General features: G+C 38.3%; 1 protein-coding gene across 1 annotated transcript; it reads right to left on the bottom strand.

The window, feature by feature from the left end:
- Positions 1-2,317: 2,317 nt before the first annotated feature.
- Positions 2,318-25,764, bottom strand: LOC6562493 (nuclear hormone receptor FTZ-F1 beta). The gene is made up of 9 exons (XM_001988184.2): positions 25,606-25,764; positions 5,493-6,301; positions 4,471-5,393; positions 4,214-4,359; positions 3,849-4,154; positions 3,608-3,757; positions 3,134-3,236; positions 2,897-3,051; positions 2,318-2,821 (listed from the first exon to the last, which is right to left on the bottom strand). Exons 2-9 carry the CDS (start codon positions 6,134-6,136, stop codon positions 2,738-2,740), a joined length of 2,511 nt encoding a protein of 836 aa, XP_001988220.1. The 5' UTR covers positions 6,137-6,301; positions 25,606-25,764; the 3' UTR covers positions 2,318-2,737.
- Between the last annotated feature and the right edge of the window lie 1,169 nt (positions 25,765-26,933).

Below are 26,933 nucleotides of genomic sequence, written 5' to 3'. Positions count from 1 at the left end.
AAGAGAAATAGCTTTTGTTTTTCTTTTCACAGTGCTTGCATCATTTTTTTTACGACCTAACGACTCCAGGCCGGAAACAGCTATGCAGATTCACTATTTATGTTGTCAATTTTAATATTTAAAGTCTGTCAATTTTGTTGCACTTTCACCATTTTCACAACATGGAAAAATAAAACTTCTTTTTTTTTTGTATATGTAGTTTTTTTGTTTTTTTGAAAAAATATTTATTACAAAATATTGCATCGACAATTAATGGTTTAATTGTTGTTCCATTTATAATTTCAATTATTAAAATTATAAAAAAAATGAAATTAAATATTTACTATGGATGAGTAGATGAAAAAAGTAGCACTAAGCACACGAAAAAATAACGCAAGTGTTATTTAAACTGAACAATTAACTCGATTTTAACAACGATTTTGAATTTAAAAAAGCTTAATTTTGTAGCGCAACTTTAACTATTTAAGCGAATTACTTAAATAGTAAAATATTAGCACTGTCTGCAAAAGTGTTTCAAGTTGGGGGATTTATGAGTTTGTTTTTTTTTTGTTTGTTTTGTTTTTGTGGCTTTAAGCTGCTACAATTTTCGATTGATGTAGAAAAACTATAAGTTAATTTTGATTATCATTATTTCATTTTACAATTGCATTTAACTATGGTATTGTATATTGATATTTAGTTAGACCATTCATTAAATTAACATTTTTTCTATTTGCATTTACTTTAGGTTTACGATTAACGGTACTCCACGGGGCCAGGCAGCAACCGAATGAAATTAATTAATGCTGTCAAATTTAATGCACAAATACAAATATGAGAAGATCTCTCTATCTGTCTCTCTAAATGTGAGCGATTTGAATATTGGATGTATAAACTGTGGCATAAGATACTTAATCTCATATTTTAGTCTTTTAATTACACTTTTTAATGACCCTTCTGAAATCACAGGTAATACAAGTGTTATGAATAATGCAAACAACACCCATTCATATTTCTGCCGGTTAACTGTCTGAGCATATTTTGTATGGTTTTCTGTTTTTTCATTTTGTTTGTGATTTTTGTTTAAATTATTGGAATTACACATTGTTTCGTTTGTTTTTTGCTGGTGGGGCTTGATCTTTTATAGTTGACATACACACACATATAGACATTATACATATATATATAAATATATATATATATATATATATGCAGACTATGTAAATCTAAGTTTGTTTTATGCATTGACAAAAAAATATAAATGTATGTAATTTAAATGTTTTAAATCCTGTTACAGGATTTGCTTCAGCTATTAAGTAGAATTACAATAAAACAAGAAATATATATATACACACATATATACATTGGTATATATGCGTATAAATATATATATATTATATATATATAATATTAAAACATTAATTAAAAAATACAAAATACAATTCAAATACGAATACAGATACCAATATTCATATATGGTTTTTATGACAAAAGTATAAATTTGATTTATGTAGTTTGTTTTTTGTTTTTTGTTTGTGTTTTTGTTTTTCTTTTGTTTTTGTTTATGTTTTTTATGCAACAAATAGCATCACTGGAATAGTTTTTGCCACGCCCTGCCACAAAGAGGCGGCAATTTAATCGAGTGGTCTTTTTTCTTGTATAGTTTTGTTTTTGCTCGCCGCCATTTAAGGCGCTCTATATATGTATACATACATACATACATACATACATACATACATACATACATACATATATATATATATATATCTCGATATATAAGTAGACATGTGTGAAATTGCACTAAAACTAAATGCTACAACATTTAAAAATGGATTCACGTATTATATATATATATATATGTAGGTAGAAAATTCTAGCAGCTCTCATTTAAACCAATTTCGGTTTTGGCATTTTATTTAAAAATATTCTTAAATGTTTCTGCTTTACTTCGATCTTTCAGTTGTTTTTGCTTTTTTTTTTTTGTTTTCTGATATTTATATATATATGCATATAAAAAACACTTGCTGCTACATTTCTTTTTGTTTTTGTTTTCTGTTTTTTTTTTTGTGTTTGATTTTGTTTGATTACTTGAACTAAAAATTATAATTTGATTTGCATTTTAATATAATATAGTTAAATAAATTTCTTAGTCTTTTCATTTTCCATGTGTGCTTTAGTTACTATACATAATTCATATGTATATGTATACATAGCAAAAAACTTTATATAATTTAATAAACTCAAGCCGCACAACAACAACAACGAATGCTGCACACACAGCAAACAAACATATTTGGACAAAATACATACATACATACAAATATATATGTACATTTATTTATATTTATTTATTTTTGTATAAAAAATTTGGCAATTTCACGCTTGAAATTAATTCTCCCGTTTCGTTTCCTCCTTTTAATATTAAGTGCTATCAGTTTTGTTCTCGAGTTTCGTTAATGCTGCCTGCCGCTGCCGCTGCTTGCTGCTTGCTGTTTGCTGTTATTGTTCTTGTCTTGCTGTTGTTATTGTTGTTGTTATTGTAGCTGCCCGTTGTTGTTGCTGTTTTGGCTGTGGGTTCATTTTTTAGGCACATGTTTACAGAGCTTACACATAGAGCACTTAACACTACGCATAGATATACTAATACTAATCATATAAAACTTGTGTATGCGCCGCCTTAACCCCGGCTACGGCTGCGGCTACGGCTGCGGCTACGGCTGCGGCTACGGCGACAGAATTTCATGGCCCACAACATTTGTCAATGTTCTCCGCGCAGCAGTTCCATTAGCAAATTAAAATCTGCTCCATCGCGCGTTTTGATCGTCAGCATCTCCTTGCCCAGCTGCATAATGATGGGGGTAGATAGATAAAGTTAGATAAAGCTGACAGCTAGAATTTGCCACACACACACACTCACCTGACACGTGCGCTGCAGATCGGGTATGCGCAGGAGCAGCTCACCAAACTTGGACGGCGTATCGGGATAATGGGCCAGCGTGTAGGCCTGCAAACCCTGCAGCGCCTTCTCCTGGCACTCGCGCACCTTGACTGCCTCGTGCAGTTCCGTTGTGTCTGCAACGATTAATAATAATAATTGGCCATGTTACTCACTCAATAAGGAATGTTCAATTTGTTGCTGTTGCGAACAACTTACCGGACTGCAGCAGCACGATTACCTTCATGGCAACATATTCGTAGCGATCAACGCGCAGGCGACGCAAATGATCGGTCAGATTCAACATGCGCTCAATGCACGCCTATCAAGTATACAAATAAAATAGTTAATTGTTATATTTTATGGGTAACAAGAATAAACAAAGAATTAAGGGGAAACTGCACGACTAACACCCAAGAACTAGATCCAGGATTTCAATGTCTTAGTTGCCTCAATTGCAATAGTTAAATATAACCAAAAGCAGCTTACAATCAGTATATGATATATATATATATAATAATGTATATATAGTCATCTATATAGTCATGTCCGTCTATCGGATGTCGATGTCTGTTTGGCTCTCTTTGCTATCATTGAGCAACTTTTGTGGTTACTAAATGATCCCAACTAAACTCACTAGTTACAAGTGTTGAATTACTGCAAACATTATTGTAAACATTTTGCACATCTAACCTGCAAGCCATTGGTTTTAGCCTGTGCCAGCGTAATCTTTCTGCCCTGCGACATCTTGATCTCGCCGGGCGTGTCGACGGAACGAAAACAGCAGGAGAAGAGCAACAGTTCACACCACGAGTTGATGAGCAGGCAGATCTGATCGTCAATCTATTGTAGCAGAAAATAAAGATAAAGATAAATATGAGCAGAGAGTTTATGTATATATATATATATAATATGGATATAGGTGGATAGGTACCGAGATGTTCTTGAAGAGCGGCAAACTTTTGCACCATTTGACGATCTTGTAGAGGCGATGATCGGCCACGTTGCAGAGGTGTGCAATCAGATCGGGATTGGCGTTCTCGCCGTTGGATGAGAGACCAGCACTGGCCAGCAGTGGATTGGTCATCTGTTGTGCATTGCCCGTATGCTGTCCGGCGGAGCTTGAACCGCCTGTGCCGCTCGACGATGAGCCACCCGTTGCAAATGAGGACAGCGGCTGATTAATGCGTGCCAATTCCGCATCGGTATATTGCCAGAGATGTTCAACATCCATGATTTCCTAGAAGTCAACAATTACTTGATTATCAATTTCAAACACCAAACTGAATCATTGCTTACCTGCAGCAGGGCTGGAATGCTTGAGGCTCGCGTTGATGATGACGTATGATGATTTAGCTGTTCCGATTGCTCCGTCTTGATGGATGCCCCGCCGAGACTGGGACTCGCTGGCAACGAATTGGAGCCACCACCACCAAAGCCATTGAGTGGACCATGTTGTTGCTGCTGTTGCTGCTGCTGTTGCTGTTGTTGTTGCTGTTGCTGCTGCTGATGATGTTGAAGTCGCTGCTGTTGGTGTTGCTGATGTTGCTGCTGATGCTGATGTTGATGCTGCTGCTGCTGCTGTTGATTGACAACGGCGGCGGCGGCTGCAGCGGCTGCCGCCTGATCGGGACTGAGCAGCGGACTGAGCATCGAATTGGGCAGCGTATAGGAGCACTGATAGGTGGAGCGACCGCCACGGGTGCGATCCTCGCGTATCGCCTCCAATTTCATGCCCTTCTGCAGGCACTTCTCGAAACGGCAGGCGGGGCACTTTTTGCGCGTCGAGATGCTCACCTGGCAGGGCCCGCCTCGCACACACACATAGTTCTTGCGATTCTGGACGGTGCGCTTGAAGAAGCCCTTGCACGACTCGCACGAGAAGATGCCATAGTGGAAGCCACTGATCTTATCCCCACAAATCGGACACGGCGAATTGATCAGTTGCTGACGTGAGATGCCCGCCGGCGACGCAGCCAACGTGGCACTGGCATCCAATGCAGCACCACCCGCATCCATGCTCAGATTTTGTGCCTCCTGTGCGGCATCCACATTGAGTGGCCGATAGAGCACACTATGATGATGCAGTGCACCGCCATTTCCATTGCCCGTGAACAGGGCAGCGACGCCAGCGAGTGGCGCATGGCGCGCCTGAATGGGTGAGTGGGTGGGACTGAATTCGGAGCTGTAGCTGTAACAGCTGCTGTGCGACGCATCGCTGTTATTCCTGCTCAGCGAGGGCGTATAGGGGGCGTGGCGGGACGTCAGCGGCGACTGGGAGGGGCTGCTGTGCGTATAGACGGAATGTATGGCAGAATCGGGACTGGGATTGGCGGGCAGCAGTGGCAAATGGCCGCCACTATTCGACTTGCTCCTGTCGCAGAGCAGCGATGATGTTGTCGTTGTCGTTGGCTCATATTTCAAATTGATGGGATCACTTTGCGTCGGCGCCAATTTCAGTTTATTGTTCGGTGCATAGCTCTGTTGCTTCAGTGGCAGCAATTGTTGTTGCTGTTGTTGTTGCAGCTGGAGTTGTTGCTGCTGCTGTTGCTGTTGCTGCTGTTGTTGCTGCTGCTGCTGCTGCTGCTGTTGTTGCTGCTGTTGTTGCTGCTGCTGTTGCATCTCGCCGGCTATGTTCTCCAGTTCGGTTTTGATAGGTTGCAACATGGCGTTCACTTGACTGCTGGCCATTGTTGTGGCACTGCTGCTGCTGCTGGTGCTGGTGCTGCTGCTCACCTCGCTCTTGATCACCGTTTCCGTTTCCATGAGCTCCTCCTCGTCACCGACGCCGCCGCCGCCGCCGCCATTCGTTTCATTCTCGCTCAGCTCACCCTCCCAGGACATGGGACGCGGACCATTCTTGTCTGACGCACGTCGTCGCACCTTCAGATTCTCAATATTGGCCAGCTCCGCATCCGAATCGGACTCATCCCCATTGCCGCCGAGTGGAATACTCAAGCTGCCGCTGTGATTGTGATTATGATTGTGATTATGATTATTATAGTTGGCTATGACCGGCACCAGGTTGCCATTCGTTGGCGTCGCCAGCTCGTCCAGTTCACATTTGATATTCGTCACGGAGACATTGTGGCGCTGCTGCTGCTGGTGCTGGTGCGACGCTGGCGTCACTGTCGCCGTCGACATGTTAACGGGCAGCTGATAGCTGCCACTGGCACCGGGTGAAACACTCTGCTCCGTCTTAATGCTCGACATATTTGGCATCCTTGCGGAAACTGAGTGTGTTTCTGTGTGTGTGTGAGTGTGTGGTGGATGTTGAAACTTGCAATTATTGTGCAATTAAACGCTATACGATTTTTAACTAATTTATTTGTGCAATTTGTAGAAATTGGAAAGATGTCGTTGATGCAGTTCCATTGTGTTGTAAATCTGTAAAAAAAAAAATAAAAAATAACACAAAATAATTAGATTAATATATATTTGGGCAATGCAAGAAATGACTTATTTATATAAATTGATTATAAAATAAATTGATTAAATATTTAAAATGAAAAAATTAAATAAGAGATATTTTAAGTCCTTAAACATTACGAATGTATTCACAGAAAGTGAGTAAAAATGCTAAGATTTCGAAGATTGAAACAATGAAAATAGCCAAGAACTTTCTCCCTTTTTTTGATAACGTATTTCTATGTGATTTTCGAGAATTCAGAGACTTGCTGCGTGAATGCGTAACATAAATATAAATAAATGAGTCTCAGTTCTTTTCCATAAAAGTTTCGTGTTTTGGATTTTAGTGTGTCGCTTTTCAGTCTCTATTCGAAATAATTTTATTATTTTAATGGTTATTGGTCATAAAAATGAACATTTATGATCAATAGTTTAAGAACATTTTAAAAACTAAATTTCAATAATAAAAAAACACACTATAAATTCAAATCAATAACATTTGGGCATAAATAAATAAAATTTATTGTATTATCGAAAACATTCAAGACTAAAGAATACAAAATTTTAAATTTTTAAAGAGCTAACAAAGAATATGCAATTTAAAAAAAAACAATATTGAAGTATATATATATTTATATATTGAGTAGTAAAATGAATCCATTCAATACATAAAGTATAAGTTGTTTGGATTGGATTGGACAATTGTCGGACATGTTGCTGAAATCGTGCATAGTTCTTCTTCAACTATTTTTAAATGATTACGCAGCTTAAATATATAATTTCGTTACTATGCGAATGATGATTGGTCAAAGCCTAGCAACAACTAAACAACTAAACAGATAATCAACTATGCATGATTTCAGCCCCACCTCAACCTCATCCGCCAAGCCAACGACCTTGGCCTCTGCAGATGACACTCGTGGCACGGGAGACGAGGCGAGTTATGCTAATTGGGTCCACGACATGTGTTCTACAGACACGCACACGCACGCACACACACGCACACTCACACACACACACGCTGTCCAGAGAAAGATGAGAGATGATTTTGTTGTTATCAGCGATGCGCACACGAATGAATAGCTGAAAGCAACAAGCCAAACAATACAATACAATAGAGCCGACAACAACAACGAAAAACGAAAAATGTCAACGACCCGAAAGCGAAAGAGGCGCAAAAGCCGATTGGAATATTATAATAAATTAAAGGTACATTAACCCAGCCAAAGCCAGCCGGCAGCTGAAAATTGTTTGTTGTATCGTTTTCATTATGATAAGGGCGCGACTGGGCAGTGCCATTTGGCTGAGGGAGGGTGACGGGGGTAGATAGTGGACAATGGCAAATGGTTTTCACTTATTGGCTGTGCGGTTAAGTGCAAACGCTCATTGCAGTAAATTAAATGTAGCTGCTGACGACGACGTCGACCTCTAATGGACATCTTTTGTTTAGCCGGTACAACAACCCAAAACGAAGCGGCCAAGACGCCAACCGGCATCTGAACTGAGAGCGCACGCAAGCGACAGAAAGAGCAAGAGAGAGAGAGAGAGAGCGAGAGAGAGCCAGCAAGCGTAGAATGGGCAAAGGACGACCTTCAAATAATGTTGAAATTTGTACGCAAACGACCTTGTATACAACAACAACGAGAGACGACGAAGCAACCACGAAGAAGACGCAGCGACATCAACGACGACGACGACGACGACAACAGCGAAAACGAAGCAGGCAGCCACAGTGCTCACACACACACACATACACACAAACATTCACACAAACAAAGCAACACATGCGCGAGCGAACGAGCAGTACTGGTGCGGGTGAGTAGACGTCGCGAAGAGCGGAGGAGAACGCAAAGCATGCGACGAAGTAAAGAACACAAAAAACACAGTCAAAGGCAGCAACAGAAACAGACGGGGGTGTGTTGTGTGTGTGTGTGAATGTATGTGTGTTGTGTGTGTAGCACAAAAGAAAATAAACAAAAATTTTGATATCAAGAGCGTCACTCGGTGAGTTGCGCGGCGAGCAAAGCAATCAAGAATAATTCTCGTTGTTAAAGTTGTGTGGGTGCCGAGAGGTCACACTGAGAGCGAACACAAACAAAATGCTGACCAAGCAGAGAGCGTTGAAAGCAGTATGACAACAAGAGAGAGAAACGGAGAGAGAGAGACGTGGAGCAGGAAGAGCATGAAGTGGTCAGCCGTTTCGTATTTGTTAGGGAAATCTACTCGCACATGCATACATATACATATATGTATATGTATGTATAAATGTAGTTGGGAGCCGACAAATGCAGCCAAGCGATTTGATGACGGCTTGTTTCTGGTTGTAAGTACAGACAGACAGACATACAAACCTATACAATTTATATGCTCTCTGATAGAACTGTACCTTGCCGATTAGGCGGAAGTGTTTTGCTTAACGGTTTATAAACATTTAGCTACATCATTCGGGATTAGCCTTATGATCAGAAAGTGTTAATCGTTAGATACAAATTGTAATACATTGCATATATTTACTTGCATACATTTAGTAAATGATAATGTGTAGCTAAAGATTGTACCACGAAATGCAAACATTAGCTTATATTTCACAAGACAGTGAAAGCAGTTTGGCAGAGTAAAAAAAAAAAAAGGCAAAAATAAATTGGTTTTTTATATAGCTAAAGTGTAAATATCTTTCCATTGTGACACTTATTCATATTCGCAAAAGTAGTTTTTCCTCATGGAAGACAAGAAAGCAATGCCAACAAAAATATAAACTTGATTGCAAAGTGTAACAGCAGCTGTTACAATTAAATTACATTTATAATACAACAAAGTTGATTTTTTTAATAAAAATTTACGTGATATTATTAGCGTAACTAAGCGTACCTAAATGCTATCTACATCTATCTATAACTATGTATTCATATCAGTATAAGCAGCAACATTCAGTTTAAACAATTTTAAGCTGTGCAAATTTCTACGACAATTACCAGCTATTCAAATAACCAAACACACAAAAAATAAAACAGCAAAACACAGTTCCACACCTTTGAGAGGTAAACGCCCCCATTGGGGCTACCTATCGATTCTGGCTGTCAAGAGTTGCATGCCTCAGTCATGATCTAATTACGCTTATTAAATACGGGTGTATGTATTATGGTAGCAGCCCACCATTGAAAAATGCATAGCAATTAGCATCGATAGCAGTTTTTAACCATGACATATTGCAACAGGCACCAACTGCCGCAGACAGCAGCAGCAGCATGCCAAGAGATTTGTAGCAATTTGACAAGCCCCTGAAAAAAACAGAAATAAAATTAAAAAAAAAAAAAAAAGAATAAGTCAAAACGGCATTCCAAAGCCGTATTGTGTGGGGCAGGGGGCAGGGGGTTCTAAAGTTGAAGTTGCTGCTGACCGAGTATCCAAAGTCTGAGCAAGAAATGTGCAACGGGGTTGGGCGACGGTTGCCCCTGAGCTACGGGCTGACTTGTCTGCCACCGCTTATCGATTTTTATCAGCACAAAATGCTTATGACTTTGACAGGCCACGAAAAAAAAAGAAAAGAAAAAGAAATAGAATGAAAAAAACAACTTCAACTTGCCGCATAACTCCTGTTAGACAAAAGGGGTTGACCTTCACACAGCACACAGTTTTTCTTTTTCTTTTGTTTTTTTTTTTCAGCTAGCGCGCGTGGGCGCTTTTCCCATTTATTTTTGTGTGGAGGGTGTAAAAAACGCGAAAATGCCGTTGCCTAACAAAATGGCGACGTGGTCGTCATCATCGTCGTCGTTCCCCCATTGTGGTAAATCCATGTCAATAATATTCATGACATTGACATGCTGCCGCTTTTTGGGCCAAAAGAGACCCGGCCGGCACTAACTGAACAGCCACACTTACTGGGGGGGAGGTTGAGAGCCAAGCAGTCAAAGCCAAATCCAAAGTTGTTTGGTGGTTGTTTTTGCAATTGACGTCGACGTTGGCGTTCACGTTGACGTTGACGTCAACGTTAGGGCTCGCCGCTGGAGTTGCTGTTAGCATGTTGCGTAGTTGTGCCCACTGAATAGGAAGTGGGTTTCAATTATGCGTAACATGAAAGCGTTAAGCGCATTTTAGGGAGGGTTCGCCTGTCGGGCCCCGGGTGTAGGGTGCTCTAATTGGGGAAAATCGACCCTTTTGTTTACCACCCCCCGCCCCACGCCCCAATAAGCCAAAAAGCACAATTGTTTTTGGTTTGTTGGGGATGAAAAGCAAGCTGAAGTCAGAGAGTTCCCTGTTTGGTGCTGGTTTCGTTCGGCGCATGCAATGGGGTAGTAGTGGCTAGGGATGAAGTTAATGTTGTTATCTTGTGGGTGTTAAAAAGCTGTTGGGGATTAATTTGCGTAAGTAGTAGAAAGAGTAGTGTGCCCGCGAATACACACGTATAACCCTTTAGATGTGGTATATATAAAGACAACACTTTACGAGAAAACCATTTTGAAAATATATCTTCAGGAAATTGAGAATGTTATCATATCAAAAACTATTATTCAATTATAAAGTTAAACTTAAGAACTTAAATGTGGAAGAAGCTAAGTTCTTAGTAAAAGTGAATAGTTTTCAAAGAGCTTTTGGCAACAATTCTTATAGTACTACATTTTAAAACATTCATGTTTATTTGGTGACTACACAAAAATAAACTAGAAACTTACTTGAAGTAAATTCTAAAATTGAAACATATTTATTATTTAGTTAACAATTTCAGCAAAAGAAAAAATTACTCAATGAAAACAGGAATTTTGTTCAACGATGAAGAATTTTGTAAACAACAAATAACTCAGGTGACAAAAAGTTCATCGATTTACATTGACATATTGAAGGAAACGAAACATCAAATAAGCTTACATAACTTGGCCCAAAGAGTGTGCAACTACTAGCTACGAATCGCAATCTGGCTGTCTAATATTTTAACACGCTCCAGACCCCATGGACAACACACATACATGCACATATACACACTCATACTCACACACCTCCAACACCTTTCGCCAATTGCAAACAAAGGTAGAGACTTAAACATAAGCCCCGGGTCCGGACCATGTCGGGCTAGAGACCCAGTCAAGCCAATCCAACCAAGACCCGACCCGGCCAGGCCAACAACAACAACAGCAGCAGCAGCAGCAACAACAATTGCAAATTGCAATTACACTGCCTGGCAACGGGCCACATTCATCAATGTGTTTGTGTGTGTGTGTGTGTTCGCTTTTGATTAATCATCGGTGCATGCAGCTGTGCCGGAGTGTTTGTGTTTGTGTTTCGGATCGGGCTGGATCGTAGCTGGCACGTCATTAGCATAATGTGCAACAGAAGTTGGCTATGGAAAATGGCAAACAAATTGCCAAAGCACCAACACAAATGCAACACCAAAACATTGTAAAAATATTCGTTAAAGCCAACAGGTTATATAGACATGCACACATAACCAACCAGACAGATCGGACGGACTGAACGGAGCTGTTGGATTGAAGACTGCGTGGTCGTTCATAGAATTTCCTATTGCCATTTGCAGTCATTTGGTTTACAAAATCCAGTGTCTATCTACAAGTGTGTGTGTGTGTGTGTCTGTGTGTGTGTATGCTAGCCAGAGTACACTTATAAATCCACAAACATAGATGCGAATCGACGCGACGTCTGCAGAACTTGATTTCCAACAGGTGCGTCGTCGTCTGGTCGCCACTATCGACATGGATATGGACACGGTTGGCAAATAGCTAAACGCAAAACCGGTACGATTGCAAGAACAGCACTAAGTGCACTGAAAGAAATTGTTAAGTTGCAAAAAATTGTAAATAATAATTGAAAATATGCTTTTTCCTGGCTCCAGCTCAACAAGGTCGTAAAAAACATTTTAGCTATAAATAAGAGATTACCAAAACAATAAATAGAAGTAGGAAAATAATTTCAAAATGAGTGACACAATTTTCAACAATTTACAATGGAACTTTTTTATGCTAATTAGATATATAATCAACAAATTCCAAATCGAAATCTTTAAATGAAAATTTAACTCGTTGTTTTCTTTTTTTAAAGATTATTCAATTTATCTAGTACATTTAGAAATAAAATGTATTATTCAAACTGCATTTAATTTGTGGTCTGCAATTTCTCTCAGTTTATGGCACAGGTAGCTCGAAAACTTGGGCAATTTATGCCACAAAGCTCCTGCTGATAACTTTGTCAACGTCGCGACGCTGCAAATTAAACGCCCAGTAATAGAGGCGTGCCACTGTTGTTGTTGTTGTAGCTGTTGGTGGTGCTGTTTTGATGGTTGCATAGAGAACCCGCATTTTTGGGGCGTTGCAACGTTGCAAAGTTGCAAACCTGCAATGTTGCGTCTGCATAACAATTACAATTTACCGTACGACAAACAGGAAATGTTACGCTTGCGCCGTTTGCATTTTTATTTTTATGAGTTGCTGAAGACTTTCGAGTATGCGGCACTCCCCAAATACCTCAAAACTGAACTATACTACAGCGCAGAGCTTGGTCTGTTCATATTATTATTTTTTTATGTCATTGCTATTACCCTAGCAGCTTTATCAAGTTGGGGCTTTGTTTGCGCCAACCCTTTGTTTTTTCGTGGTTGCCACGCTTCAACTCGTCGCTATCAATATCAACAAAAGATAACCAGCAGCGGCCGAGACTGGGGGGAGTAGCCTCATATCGGTATCAGTAGAAACACTGTTCTTCGACTTTTATTTATAAATTATTTCAACTTGCTGCTGCTGCTGTTGCTGCTGCTGCCGCCCAGCTGTTGTTGTTGACAGTCTTTGCCTCAAGGTCGTATGAATGTTCTTTATTTATGCACAAAAATAAAATTGTGGCGAATATTTAATACACTTGTCGACAGATGACAGCTCTTCGTAACGAATTCGCTTTTCATAAACTATTTAGATAATTATTTGGAATATTTGAATTTGGTTTTTACTTTTATTTTCTACAATTTAAGTTCAAGCATTATTTTTCAATTCATTATTAAAACTGTTATTATTTTATTAATTTTGAACTGCTTCGAGTTCACATTAAGTAAATAAATAAACAGTACGCTTTAAGTGGTTAAGTTGCCTGTCAAATCAATGTTTATAAGTTATAAATTATATTCTTCTAATAAGGTCTATAAATGCTTTCAAAATACTGATAAACTTTGAAATTAATTTTTATTTTTATTTTTTGTCATACATTTGATAACATAAAAAATAATAACAATCAATATTTCAATGTGGTTTAGGCTTGTTTCACATCTTGTGACATAATTAAAACACTCTCGGATAGAGTATAAAAATAAAAAGTCGTGTACGCGGCTCGTTCTCACTTTATATAATGCAAAATAACTCCCAGTTCCATGTTACCCCTCTCCCCCCACCCCACCCACATACACACACACACACACTTTAACAGGCTTTCAGTAATACTTGCATTAATTATTCTTATATGTCATTTGGTTCTTTAACTTATTGTCGTGATTTGTGTTGATAAATGTATCTGCGTCGCATTGTTCGCTTCATTCCCTGATCGAAAAGATTATCTTTCAAACGATTTAATTAAACTAATTATTTTTGTAAAGAAAAAAACACATATGCAAAAAATACATGCTAATAAATCATTGCAGTCAAAATGTTTTTGAGATGTAGAAAAGGCTTGATTTCCTCAATTATTGTTTGAGATTTATTGTCACACAGCGTTATTTAAATTGGAAGACAGGTTTTCAGAGAGAAATTCAAAACAAAAATGTAGATTTTGAAAAGCATAGTTAATTTGTGTCAAATGCAATAAACCAAAATGGTTATTATGACAAACACATAAAAAATGACAACGACCGCTTAATACATAAATGCTTAAATATGTTAATAAAAGAATATAGTTTTTAATTATTAATGATATTCACGAATTTGATTGAATATGTATATAGCAAAAACAAAAAGAAACCTTAGAACAAAATATATTTAAATATAGATTAAAGTACTTTTTTTACTTAAAACCTTTTTTTGTGACTATTATGTGCTCTATTGGACCTCAGACTTTTTCAACTTGTGTTCTTGAATTAATATTGTAAATTATGCAGATTGGAAAATAGTTAAGGAATAATATTCTTTCTTTTCTTTTTTGTATTATTACAACCATTGTATTTTGTATGTATACATATCTGTTTGTTGAATTTGGTTTTTTGTTTATTGCTTATTTTTTTTCTTTTTTTTTTTGGGTTTCAATGACACAACGTTCCACTTTATCGATTACACAATTATGTGCAACCTGCCAAACAGTTTCACTAACTGACTAAACTGCCTAACTGGCTGGCTTAACAGTTTGCAGTTGCATCTATCTAACTGGTATCGAGTATCAAGAATGCCAGCACGCACACATTGCACACATTAAAATTGCACTTAAGCCAAAAAAAAAACAAAAACAACAAAATAAATAAATAAAATAAAATATAAAAAACACAAACAAGAAACTCAGCTGCCAGCAGCGGCCTGTGAGACCAGAACGCGATCGGATCGTCAACAACCTTGTCCCAAAACAACTTGTGCGAGTAATTCGTTTTTCCTTTTAATATATCAGTTGTGCACATACATAACTAACTATATGCTATATGGTATACATACGTATATACGTATAGTTTGCACGTCCAACTTGCCAACTTGACTCGATATTAATTAAACGCACGCAAAGACCCCAACCAAAGAGCCAGCGGCAACAGCACCAACTGCTGCAACAACTTCTGCAACTGCAACTTGCCCACCCAGCGTCGAGGAAACGGGTTTCAAAGAGAGAACAAGCTGAAACCAAAGCGTTTCGCACTGGCTTAGAAAAGAAGTCAACGGCTTTGGTCGCCTGTGCCATCGATGCAGTGCGTCGATGATGGTGGGCGGCCTGAACATGGGCTACGTGTATTCTATGCGTTTGCGGGGATGTATGTACGACAGCTATAAAATCGAGTTAACTACCAGCTGAACATTGTACTGAGCGCAATTTATTTAATAATATTATCTATAATGCATTTATATACAAATAACATTAGAGTTAATAACTAGACCTTTAGCCCTCCTAATAATATTAAGGGTTTCTCTTCTAGAAAATTACAGTCTTAAATATTGTATTTGTATTCTGACGATATTCGTGGATGAGATGGTTAGATAGATGGATAGCCATAAGCTGTGGTATATTTGTATGATATAATTTTGTTAACATAACTCTTTTGCGCAATAATTGATAAGCCTCAAACTAGAAGTGATATGATAAATAAATAAAAAAAAAATATAGATAAGATGAGGGAGTAGTTTTGGAAACAGGTTTTTTCTTATAGTCTACAGTTTTTAGAAAGTATCAAACATATAGGTAGGGTATAAATATAACTCGCAGTTCACATTTTCAAAAAATTGAAATAAAAATAAATAAAACTCTTTACTCTTTCTGAAAGCAAATAAAAGAAAAAACAAAACAATCTCTTCAAAAATTATTATTAGTATTGGAAGGCTTCATTTATTGCCCCTTGTGTATATTATTTTCGCAACTTTGAACCACTGTGCACTGTGTGCTTGCAGTTACTGATTTGCATGCGCCGCTGAGCAGCAGTTGCGTTTTGGGAGCATATCGCTTAATGGCTCTGTTCGAGAGACCTTTTTGCGTAGCCAAATGCAGTCAATGCAGCCACGTACTATACTACAATGGATAGCACAGTTCGTCATTTTGTCAGTCAGTCAGTCAATCAGTTGGTGCTGTCTGCCGTCTGCAGCCTGCCTGCCTGCTGCAGCTCGTCATGGGAATGCCAATGGAAGCAACGTGCTTGTAGCCAAATCGTATGCCAAAGCCATCGGCCATTTGCCTTTTGCCTCTTGCCATTTGGTTCGCTGTTTGGATTTAGCCCTCATTTTTATGACAATAGCAAATGGTTTCTATTTTTATTACAGCTAGTGTGTAATATTTTTATTACACAAATTAGTTTTGTAATTGTTATGGTTGAAACATAAAAAGAGTTCAAAACAACATTTTAAATCGTGATTTTCTCTGTAGTTTATCTAAAAAGCCAACATATTTAAATAATAGCAATTAGTGGTTGTTAATTTATGTCTATAACAATATAATTAATAAAATTTAAATAAAATAACTTCTTACTTCTTTAATTGCCAAATAATTGTTCGACAAATATGAACACTATTAAATGTATCATCATAATTAAATTCTAAAAATATGCTAAATAGTTTAAATACACAAATAGTTTGTGAAAACACTTTCTCGAAATGAGTACTATTTAAATAAGCTCGCCGCGGAATTGCATGAATTTACATATGTAAGTATTTTCTGCAGACATGTTAAGTGAGCGTAGAGAGAGAGCCACCAACAATGTCATTGCTCCACTTGCCTTGGCCCTATGCCCAATGCAATCCGCCTATCTGTCTGTCTGTCTGTTTCGTCTTTTCTCTCTCCCTGTGTGTGTGTTGTCCTTTGTTCCGTTTTAGTTTCTCCAGTTTCTCCAATTGAAAAGGGCATTGCAGTCTGTGCAGTGTCACCAGCTGCAAGCGCGCACCTAAAATTCTCCCTCTCTCTCTCGCTTTCTCCTGTTTTGCATGTGCCTAACTCTCTCACTCTCTGTCTGTCTCTCGTTGTCAGCCGTTTTGTCTTTGCGTGTGCATTTCAATGTTGACTGCACTGCTCGCTCAGCTTTCAGCTGCCCGTATTATACATACACACATACATACCTATGTACGTTTGCTTCTTTATTATTTCTTTTCTTGGTTTTTTTTTCCTTTGCTTTACCACGCCATTTTTCGGGGCAAGGTCATCAGCGAGACAAAGTCAATGGCCGCCAATGACCTCTTCTTCTGGCCAGTCTTCGTTTCGTTTCGTTTCTGCACTGCTTCTTTGCTCTTTCTTCGCCGCCTGCCGTTTGCCGTCGCCTCATTCTCATTTACAACTTGTTCTTGGCATTGGCGACTGCCGCTTCGGCCGCCCCGAAGGGGCTCAGGCATGATGACGTGTTACTTTTATTCTGCTGTTCTTGCGTTCTTCTCTTCGCCCATTTCTTTTTCTTTTTTTCTTCATTTCATAGTTTTGCTTGTGTTTCCTCTTCGTCGTCGTCGACGTCGTCGTTTGTCGCTTTGTTTGGCTTTTTATGTCTTGGCAACAAGTCGTCGCTGTCGCAGTCGCTGTCGCCGTCAGCGTTAAAGTCACCGTCGCTGCCGCTACCTCGACTTCTGCTGACAATGTTTGAACGTATTTGGCCTTTCTTTTGTCTGGTTCTGTGTGCTGCTACTCACTGTTTCTGCTGTTTTTATTTTTTTTTTATTTCTTATTTTTATGTTTAGCCTCTTTGTGTCTTCTGTGTGTGCTGTTCGAGCTCAATGTTTGGTTACTTTGTCTGTGTGTGTGTGTGTTTCTTTTCTCTTTGCAAATGTGTCCAATGATCTTCTGCTTTTATTGCCTTTTGTTTTGTTGTTGTTATTTTTGTTGTTGTTGCTGCTGCTGCTGCGAGTTCTTCAGCCTCCCCGGCAGGCGTTTCTCGATGTGTGTGTTTTTATTTTTGTTATAAATTGTTGGCTGTCAGTGTTGTCACTATTGCGCCAATGGCGCTGGCCCGAGTTTGACAACTCTCTTAACCTCTCTTGCAGGTACACACTCAATACGAACCCACATTTTATTGATTGTTGCCTTATCGATATCTCATATTTGAAGCATTAATCTTCATAATTGATCACTTGCAGTTTATTTTTCCTGGCTGTTTCAGATCGTTCACAACTAAAAGAACTTTTTTTTTTGCTTTTTAAATCTTGCCTTGTCTACCTCAATTTGTGTCAATCTTAAGGACAACTCAGCTTTTTTTTATGTGATCTCCCCATTAAACAGTATTCTAAATAACACCCACAAAGCTTTTGTAAATACTATTTATGTACATATGTATGTATGTACAGATGTAGCTGCATATACATTAATATGTAAAACATCAAAACAAACCGCATTAAGTTCGCTTTAAGGCCGTGCTCTGTCCCATTCATTTGGATTTCACTCTGTGCTGAGCCACCTTTTAAAGCGCTGAATAAGACATAAATCCTTGAAATTATGTACGAACCGCTTGTTAAGTTCAGTCTCGGTCCTCTGTCCGTCCGTTCGTCCGCTTCAGTTTCGCAGTTCGCGCTGTTGCCACACTTTTGCACAAATATTTTCGTTGCCCATTTTATTGCATCGTTTCGTTCTGCACCTTCCCGGCACCACTCCTCCGCCCTGCTAACCTCCTCCTGCAACCTTCCTCCCTCCTCCAGTAAACTTGATTTGTTTTGATTAAAGCAGCCCAAAATGCGTTGCTTTTTTATAGTTCGCTCTGCTTTTCAGCGTTTCCTTTTATGTTTATTTGCCTCGTGGCCTTTTTAGGTTCCAATGTATGTATATATGTATATATGTGATGTGGTGCCCCCCGTTTTGAAGGACATTCGTTTAATTTAGGACCTGAGAAAACATATATTACCAGGCGTCGCTTATTATGGCTCTCTGATGACGTCGCATCTTTAATTCTTCAACTTAACTCCTCGCAGAATTTACTTACATATGCATATGTATTTGTGCGTGATCATTTTTATTATTGCATATACTTGTTGACTATATATATATATATATATGTGTATATACTGAACAAGTTGAAAATAATTTACTCATATTGCTTCTAGCATCCTTGGCCATAACTACTCATACTTTTATATGTTGGTTTGAGCTTATGAATAATGAAATTCAAAAAGAATTCCAAACAAAGCTTTATTTGTGGTTTTCTGTGAGTCAGATCGAATTCCTCAATGTATCTATGAGAATTTTATTAAGAAGAATCCATTTAAATATTGCAAACACATTCTGAGTCATGCAGCAAAACTATCTAATAAAAAAAAAACTGTTTTGACGCCAGTTTCCAGCATGTTGTTAAACATTTATTAAACTTATACACATATTATATATATGAGTACATAATACATAAAAGTTCTGTATAGGTTCGAAGTTCTGTGGAACTTTCGATGACCTTCATCAGCCCAGCCCAACCACAGACAATGGCTGTCAAATTAAACATAAGCCCATAGATAACAAACACTGCACACAATGGCTAATATGCGGGGGTAGAAAAATTGACCTACTTCAACTCTTGCCAGAATCCCAATCGACTGACTACGATAAAAAATATACAAAAAAAAAAGTGGACCCAATAAAACATTCATATTGGAGGAACGTAGGCAATCCATCAATGCGTCAATTCAATCAAGCGACAGGTTGACAATGCCGGTATCTGTTGTATTTCTATCTCGCTCGCGCGCTCACTCTATCTGCATAAGTACATAATATAAAGCAAAGTCGAAAAGAGAGAGAACAACAAAAAGTGTACATAAATAAATTAGCACATTTCAAACAGGAAATACAACCATGAAATAATCAAGCACTGAAGAACGTTCTATGTGCTTTATGTGTCTGTGTGTGTGCTTGTGCTCCTATAGAAAGCCAAGCAACGACCTTGAGGCGATTTTGAAATATACACTCGCAATTATACATATAAAAAAACACACACACACACATATGCACATTTGTATATATATTATTTGATTCGAGCTGATGAAAAATTTCGCCACAATTTGGCCAAATGAGTTTGGCAAATGAATCATGACAGCCTTTCAATAGCTTTCTAACATATTATAAGATACAATTCCGGTCGATTTATCATTATGCATGTGTGAATCAATTTATGTATGTTTGTACATCGTAGGGGAAACGCTGGTGAGACAGTCGTGTGATATTTGGTCGCTAATTGACTGTGAAAGAGGCTGCCAACGAAAATGCCACAAAACAACATTAATCGCCAAAATTTGGCAGATAAGTCAAAAGCATTTGATAAACACCTGTTGTGGATTAGCTTATATAATCTAAATAAGACATATACCACTAAATAGATATCGTAAATATTACAAGTACATACGTGTATATAGTGTATATAAATCGATAGATTCACAAAAGTAAGCCTCATTAACTATTCCACTTGCATACCGCAGAAAGACCATAACTCACTTTTTTAAATGTTTATGAATATATGTCGAAAATATTTATTATGCCTCAAAATATATATGAAAAAATTATACATATACTCGTATATAGGTATATAAAAATCTCCAGAATGACTTTAATACTCTAATAAAAAATACTCAAAAAAATTTAGAATAGTTTCAAGGAAATTGAAATTTCAAATAAAATCTTATCAGCATGTAATGATACATATGAGAAAAATCTTCTACTATAAGAAAAAATTACAACAACACAAACCAAGCCGAGTTTTTTTTATAAATAAATTTCTTTTTTCTTATGTCACGATAATATTATTTAATATATTTTATTAATGCTTTTGGATGTAGTTGAGCTTAAGAGTCGCTTTGTTACTGTTATTGTTGCAGCTATTGCTTAAAATGATTTAATAGTACTCTTTAAGTTGTTATTTCAACCGCACCCACATCTATATAGTATGTACTTGAATAATTGAATTGATTACTTTTACATTTTAAGCTACTGGGTGTATTCAGTGACTGTTGATGACTCGACTCAAGTGCTGCTGCTGTTGCTGCTGCGGCTGATGCTGCCCAAAACAAACACACACACATAAATCAGTGCTAAGTGTTACCTTTGAAAAGTACGTGAATTTTGCTGGTCATATGTCTGTCGACTCTCCACTCCTCACCCCAGCTTGGAGTCAATAGTTGGAGCTAAGCGCCAAACATCATGAGCCATGCGTCATGTGAAGCGTCACTCAAACTGAGATCCAAGAGAAACCTGAAACAGGAAGAAACCCGTTTCTTGTTGTGCGAATGCATGTGTGTGTGTGTGTGTGTTGGGTTTGGGGAGGGAGTGGAACCAATCAAGCCAAGCACCAAGTAAAAGAGGACCAAAGCATAAAAGCAAAATCCAAAATCAAAAAGCCAAACAACAAACAACAAACTGGAGCCCTGCTCAGCTCTCGTTGGCTGGCGGCAATTTTCATGTGATTAGTCATCGAACGAGAAGCAACCGAGTAAAAATCTATGCCCAGACAAGACATGGGGGCCAGGTGTGCTTAGAGGTGAGGAGGAGAGGGGGGCTGGGCTGTATCGCTTATTGAGAGAGATACAGAGAGCTTTCGATAGAGAGAGAGAGAGAGAGAGTGGCACTTGAATGTTTCCTTCAAAATACAAAACTAAAATTCAAATTTTTTTTTGCTCGTCACATTAGAATAGTTTCTAATAAAATGTTTTTTATTGACTCGCTGAGTTTGTTGTTGTTTTAATCCAGGCAGCAACTTTCAAAGTGGTTTTTTGGGTTTTGTCTTTGTCTGCGGGCCCCGTGGGCCAATCAATTTTTATCGTTTTGCTTTAATTTGATGAGATTTTTATCGATTTCTTGTTCTGCCCAGCCTGACTCGTCGCTGCTGTGGCAGCCTCATCTTTTGTTTTGCATAAATTAAATGGCTAATGGCCATAAATTGTATACTTGTTGGTGTTGTTGTTGTTGTTGCTGCTGCTTTTGTTGTGTCTCGGTTTAAACGCTGCTGCGATTTATTGGCTGACCTTCAGCATTATAAATAATTAAACTTACAACAAAACATAAACGAACAGCTGGCTGCGGCATGTCGAAGAATGAAGACACTTGCAACACAGCAATTAAATTGTTTCAAGAGCACTAAGGAATTTACAGTTTACTAAGCGATTCTAGCTATGATCTTGTCAAATAGTTTAGAGCGAATTCAACTGTTAAATGACAATAAAAAATAATCAGCCTCAAATATTTTTCATATCTTTTCTATCATTGTCAGACTGAATTTTTCTCTAGCAAAATAATATTAAGTAAAAACTTAAAGAAAGAAAGACCCCATAAAATATATTCTTAATCAACATCAAGAGTCGAGTTCTTCTTATTAAAAAGTCGTTCTCAATATAAGATTTCATATATTATACGCAAATCAAATTTATATATCGATAGAAATCGATTTCCAATTGCAATAAAAGCCACAATGGCAAAGCTACGCAGACTTATTTCAGCAATTCAAACTTTCTCGAGAATTCTAACATGTTTTAAAGCTGACTTCTTGAAGTGATTCTTCAAAACTGACTAATTTCTAAATAAATAAACTGAGAAATAAACGAACAGACATGTTTGCTTTTATACTTAGCTCGTTAGTTATGTCGCCCAATTTATGTATATATTTAGCTAAAATTCGTCCTCATTCATTAAATCAAATGTATATAACACTAAATGCTTTATTATCAAACAGTTTACTTTCTAGATGCAAGCAGCTAAGTTCATGTCCAGGTTCAGCTGCACTACGAAATGGCTGCAATTGTTACGCAACCCTTCAACAACAGCAACAACAGCAGTTGCAGCATCAAATAAAAAACAACAGTATTTGCTGGGCAACATGTTTCACAGTTGGCCACAGCAACGGCAGCTGTTAACGGGGCAACTGCAGAACAAAACGGCAGCAGTTGCTGCTGCACAAAAATTGGCCAAAACGATCATGTTTTGCAGCAGCCGCAGCAGCAACGACAACAGTTATGGCAATTGCCAAAGTTGCAGTTGCAAAAATCAAACAGAAAGCCACAAAAAGCACGAAAAAACAAATGCAGCCAACAAACGATAAAAAGCCATTCAATGTTGGCCAAAAAGTCAACAGCAGCAACAGCAACAACAACTGTTGCAGTCAAATGGCAACAACAACAACACCAGCAGCAGCAGCAGCAGTTCAGCAACAATGTTGCCAGCTTTGTGGCGAATGTTGAACCAGCGACAACAACAACAACAATAGCAACAGCGACTCAGTCAAGTTTCTTCTACTGCTACTCTGTCTTCTTCTTTGCGCTGAGGTTACAACAAGGTAAACTTGCTGCCATGTTATTGTATCTGCGCTTTGATCTCTCGCCTCAGACAATAGAACAAAGCGAAAAGTTGTTGCTGTTGCTCGTAAAACAACAACAGCAACAACATAAGCAACAGCACCAGCAACAGCTGAAGAATTATGGGAGGAGGTCAATGCTGCAATTGTTAACTGCTAATTAGCAGTCAAAACGAGCGAGAGAGAGAGACAGATGGAGAGAGAAAGAGAGGGAGCGAGAGGATTGCATGTTACAATCGATATGTGCCCGCGGACATATCGAGAACCGGTTAACAGAAAACAAAAGAAGTTGCCGCTGTTGTTGTTGCTGTAGCAACAGTGAACAAATTAGACATTTGACATGCTACACACACACACACAAAGACAAATTGTAAACAATAAAATGCACAATGTAACAATATGTTTTGGATGTCGTTCAAGATCACTCGCAACCATTAAAATTAATCTATGCTCAAAAGCAAACAATTTGCTCATCGTTAATGTTGCTTTGTTATCGAAAGCATAACAAGTTCACATTGTTATCAGTAACATCTGAATCGATACATATTATTATCGAAAAGTGATTTTATTTACAGCTGATATCGATACTATTTTCTGCTTTCGTTTCTCATGTTTACACTCTGCTCTGCTATTATTCGATACAGTCAATAGCTGTCACAGCCTGCATTCCCCCCCCCCCCCCCCTCCTTCAACAACCCTCTCGCACTCTTTTTTCTCCCCACACCACATCATTCGGCTTCTGCTTAAATTATGACAGCAGAGGCTGTAAATTAACATTTGGGGCCGACGCATTTAGCCACACACTTAAAAAGAGTTCAAGAACATAAACAAAGCAATGGACGTGCTCGACACAAGAAGAAGAAGAAGATAAAGAAAACCAACCGCCAGAGCCAATCAACTTACAAAAGTCGTCGATGCCAATGCCGACAACCTTGGCTGAAAAGGTGGAAAAAGCGCAATGCGAGGGGAGCGGAGAGCGAGGAGGGAGGAGGAAGTTGTTGCTGCTGACTGCTGCCAACTGATAAAAGCACAGACCGCACATAAACCCAGTTACGAACAAGTAAGAGTGACCATCTCAAATATGCTCGCTTGCCTGTATACCCTGTATTTGTTGTTCCGAATGTACAAACTGCAAATATTTGAAAATATTGTTGTAATTGTAAAAGGTGTTAAGCACAACCATATTTCATTTCACCACATATATGCGGTCTGTTATTTATAGCTTCTCTTTGTACAGGGTATGTAAGAGTAGGTGAAGAGCTCAAATGCAACTGCAACAGCAACAGCAACGAGCAATAAACACGAAAAACCGCAAGCTGACGTAGTCAAAATAATAATGAGCCAACATTTAAAATGGTTTATGAGATGGCAGCGTCATTATCATCGTCAGCAACAACAACAAAAACAACAATGAACGATGATGATGATGACGATGTCCATCATCATTATTACAATACACCTACGGCACAGCCACAGACGAAGAGTCTTCGATTTTTCTGGGTCAAGCCACACGCGAAAGACGCGACACGACAAACCAGAGGAAGAGGCAGACGCAGAGGAAGACGAAGGCAGAAAGAAATGTGCGATAGAGTTCAAAACGTGCCCGAGCCGCATCGTTAAAAGCTTCTCTTAACTGCGCACCGCTCTCGTGTGCACTTTTTTTTTTCTTTTTTTTTGTACATTGGAAACAACAATTTCCGGTGGCCTCCGGTGCTAAGCGCTGCACAATTGCAGTTACTCCAGCAACAGCTACAACGACAACAGACGCGATCCGCGATCCAAGCTGAGAGTCGCTGGGTCCACGGGTACCATGGGTTCCATGGGCTCCATGAGTCAGCGCCCCAAGAAAGTAGTTCAAGTGACCAATGGCGCCGTTACATTTCACTGCTTCAAGTGAAGTGAGCTGCTCTTGATTTTGCCCTGGGTTCGCCGCTTTGGCTTTTAGAGCTCGTGAGTATTTTTATTTTGCTCTTTTCAGCGAATTGGGCGTTAATTAAATTGTTTTCATTTCTGATTTTGTTTTTTATTTATTTTTTTATTTTGCGGTAAAATCTCAAGTGGGTGTAGCTCAAGAGACCAGCCTTCCAAAGCGAATTAAGTTAAGTTATCGATAAGTGGGCGGAAATGTTGGTTAAGGGCTCAAGCTGATATCTCGAGCATACAAAATATGCCAATATATACTATATAGATAAAAGTGTCAACTAATTAGTCGATTTTACCAATTCTTGAATCAAATAAAACTTTTTATAATAGAAACTTATTTGTTTGGTATTCAAATTTTGAAGAAAAAAAAAAATTGAAAATAATTAACTAAATTTTCTTTTCCCACCTCAACTCCAATACTTAACTAAATAAATTTACAATTATAGAATAAATAGGTTTCTTTACTCACCATTCCAAGTTGTAAATATTAATATTCCATTTGTCCTCGTTTTCAGTCTAATACGATTTATTTAGATATTCCCTAAAATGTTGCGTTCGCCAAACTCAAATTGAGTTAATTTTTATTGATTGTTTATTTGTAATTTGTTATAATATTGTTTACACACTTCTAAATGTATAATTTAAAATGTATTTTTTATATTATATTTTAATTAGGCTTATTGCATTTTTTATGCACTTTCTTTGCATACTTTATGCAAATTATGCCGATTATTTTTCTTGTTTGGTTGTTGTAAAAATGGTTTTATAAAAAATATTTGCACAATAACGAGAACGATAATAATTATTGCACAATGAATGCCGCTGCTTTTATTGTGTTGTGTTTTGTTTGGTTTTGTTGTTGTTGTTGTTTTTTTCACCTGCGAATTATTAACGGTAAATTAATCATTCAGTGTTGCCGTCGGTGTGAGCGATTGTGTGTGTGGGTTAACAAGCGACCAAGCAGCAAATTGACAAAAAAGTAAATAAACAAAATGCTGCAAAACGGCAACTGTTGAAGTTGCAAGGCACAGCCAAACGCGGAAGCTGCAAGCTGAAAACCAGATATATTTTTTTTCGTTTGCTACGCCATCCAATAAGAATCACACAAGCACACACACACACATATATATATATATATATACGTGCGCTTTCTTTGCAATTGTACATGTATATGTACGTGTATGTGGAATGTGTGTGTGTATGTGTGGGCTGTTCTTTTTTGCACTTGCTTGTTGGCTGCTTTCTTTGCTGCTGCTGGGTTTCATTTTACACGGCAGCAGAGCAGTGCGCTGCTGCTCTGCCGCTGCCTCTGCCACTGGCAAGCTACTCTTGCGTTGCGTTTTTCCTCACCTTTGCAGAGTTTATTGACATTTACAGCATTTGCTTTTGTGCGCTGCTTTCTTTGAGTGAGCGTGCGCGCTCCCTATTTCTGTGTGTGTGTGTGTGTGCCTCTCTCTCTCTCTGTCTCTCTTCCACTCTCTCACACATACATATGAACAAGCACTTGTATTTTGTTGTTTTGTTTTCTTGCTTTTGTAGAGAATAACCTTCAATTTTATCTTATTGCGCTCTTGTCGCTGTTACACACACGCACACACACACATGCAGGCCCCACATTTGCTATTTGCTTTACAACTTTTGTTGTTTTACGCTGCTTGAATTAACATTCGCATTAGCTTCTGTTTCTTATGCAGCCAGAATTGAATTTTTGAACTACGCTTATTTTATTTATCATTGCTTGCATTTTGTAATTCCACTACGCATTCACATACACATATTCATATGGCTCACAACTAC

The sequence above is a fragment of the Drosophila grimshawi genome, unplaced genomic scaffold (assembly GCF_018153295.1).
Source record: "Drosophila grimshawi isolate 15287-2541.00 unplaced genomic scaffold, ASM1815329v1 contig_1377, whole genome shotgun sequence".
Taxonomy (NCBI): domain Eukaryota; kingdom Metazoa; phylum Arthropoda; class Insecta; order Diptera; family Drosophilidae; genus Drosophila; species Drosophila grimshawi.
The sequence above is the reverse complement of the archived record's forward strand: the minus strand, read 5'-3'. Positions and strand labels throughout refer to the sequence as shown.

Excerpts from the sequence above, each read along its gene's own strand:
- LOC6562493 (XM_001988184.2), bottom strand. The coding sequence starts at position 6,136 with ATGCCAAATATGTCGAGCATTAAGACGGAGCAGAGTGTTTCACCCGGT. Across the intron at positions 3,052-3,133 it reads AATCGTGCTGCTGCAGTCCG|ACACAACGGAACTGCACGAG; the intron begins GTAAGTTGTTCG and ends TAATCGTTGCAG. Across the intron at positions 2,822-2,896 it reads ATCTGCAGCGCACGTGTCAG|CTGGGCAAGGAGATGCTGAC; the intron begins GTGAGTGTGTGT and ends ATCATTATGCAG.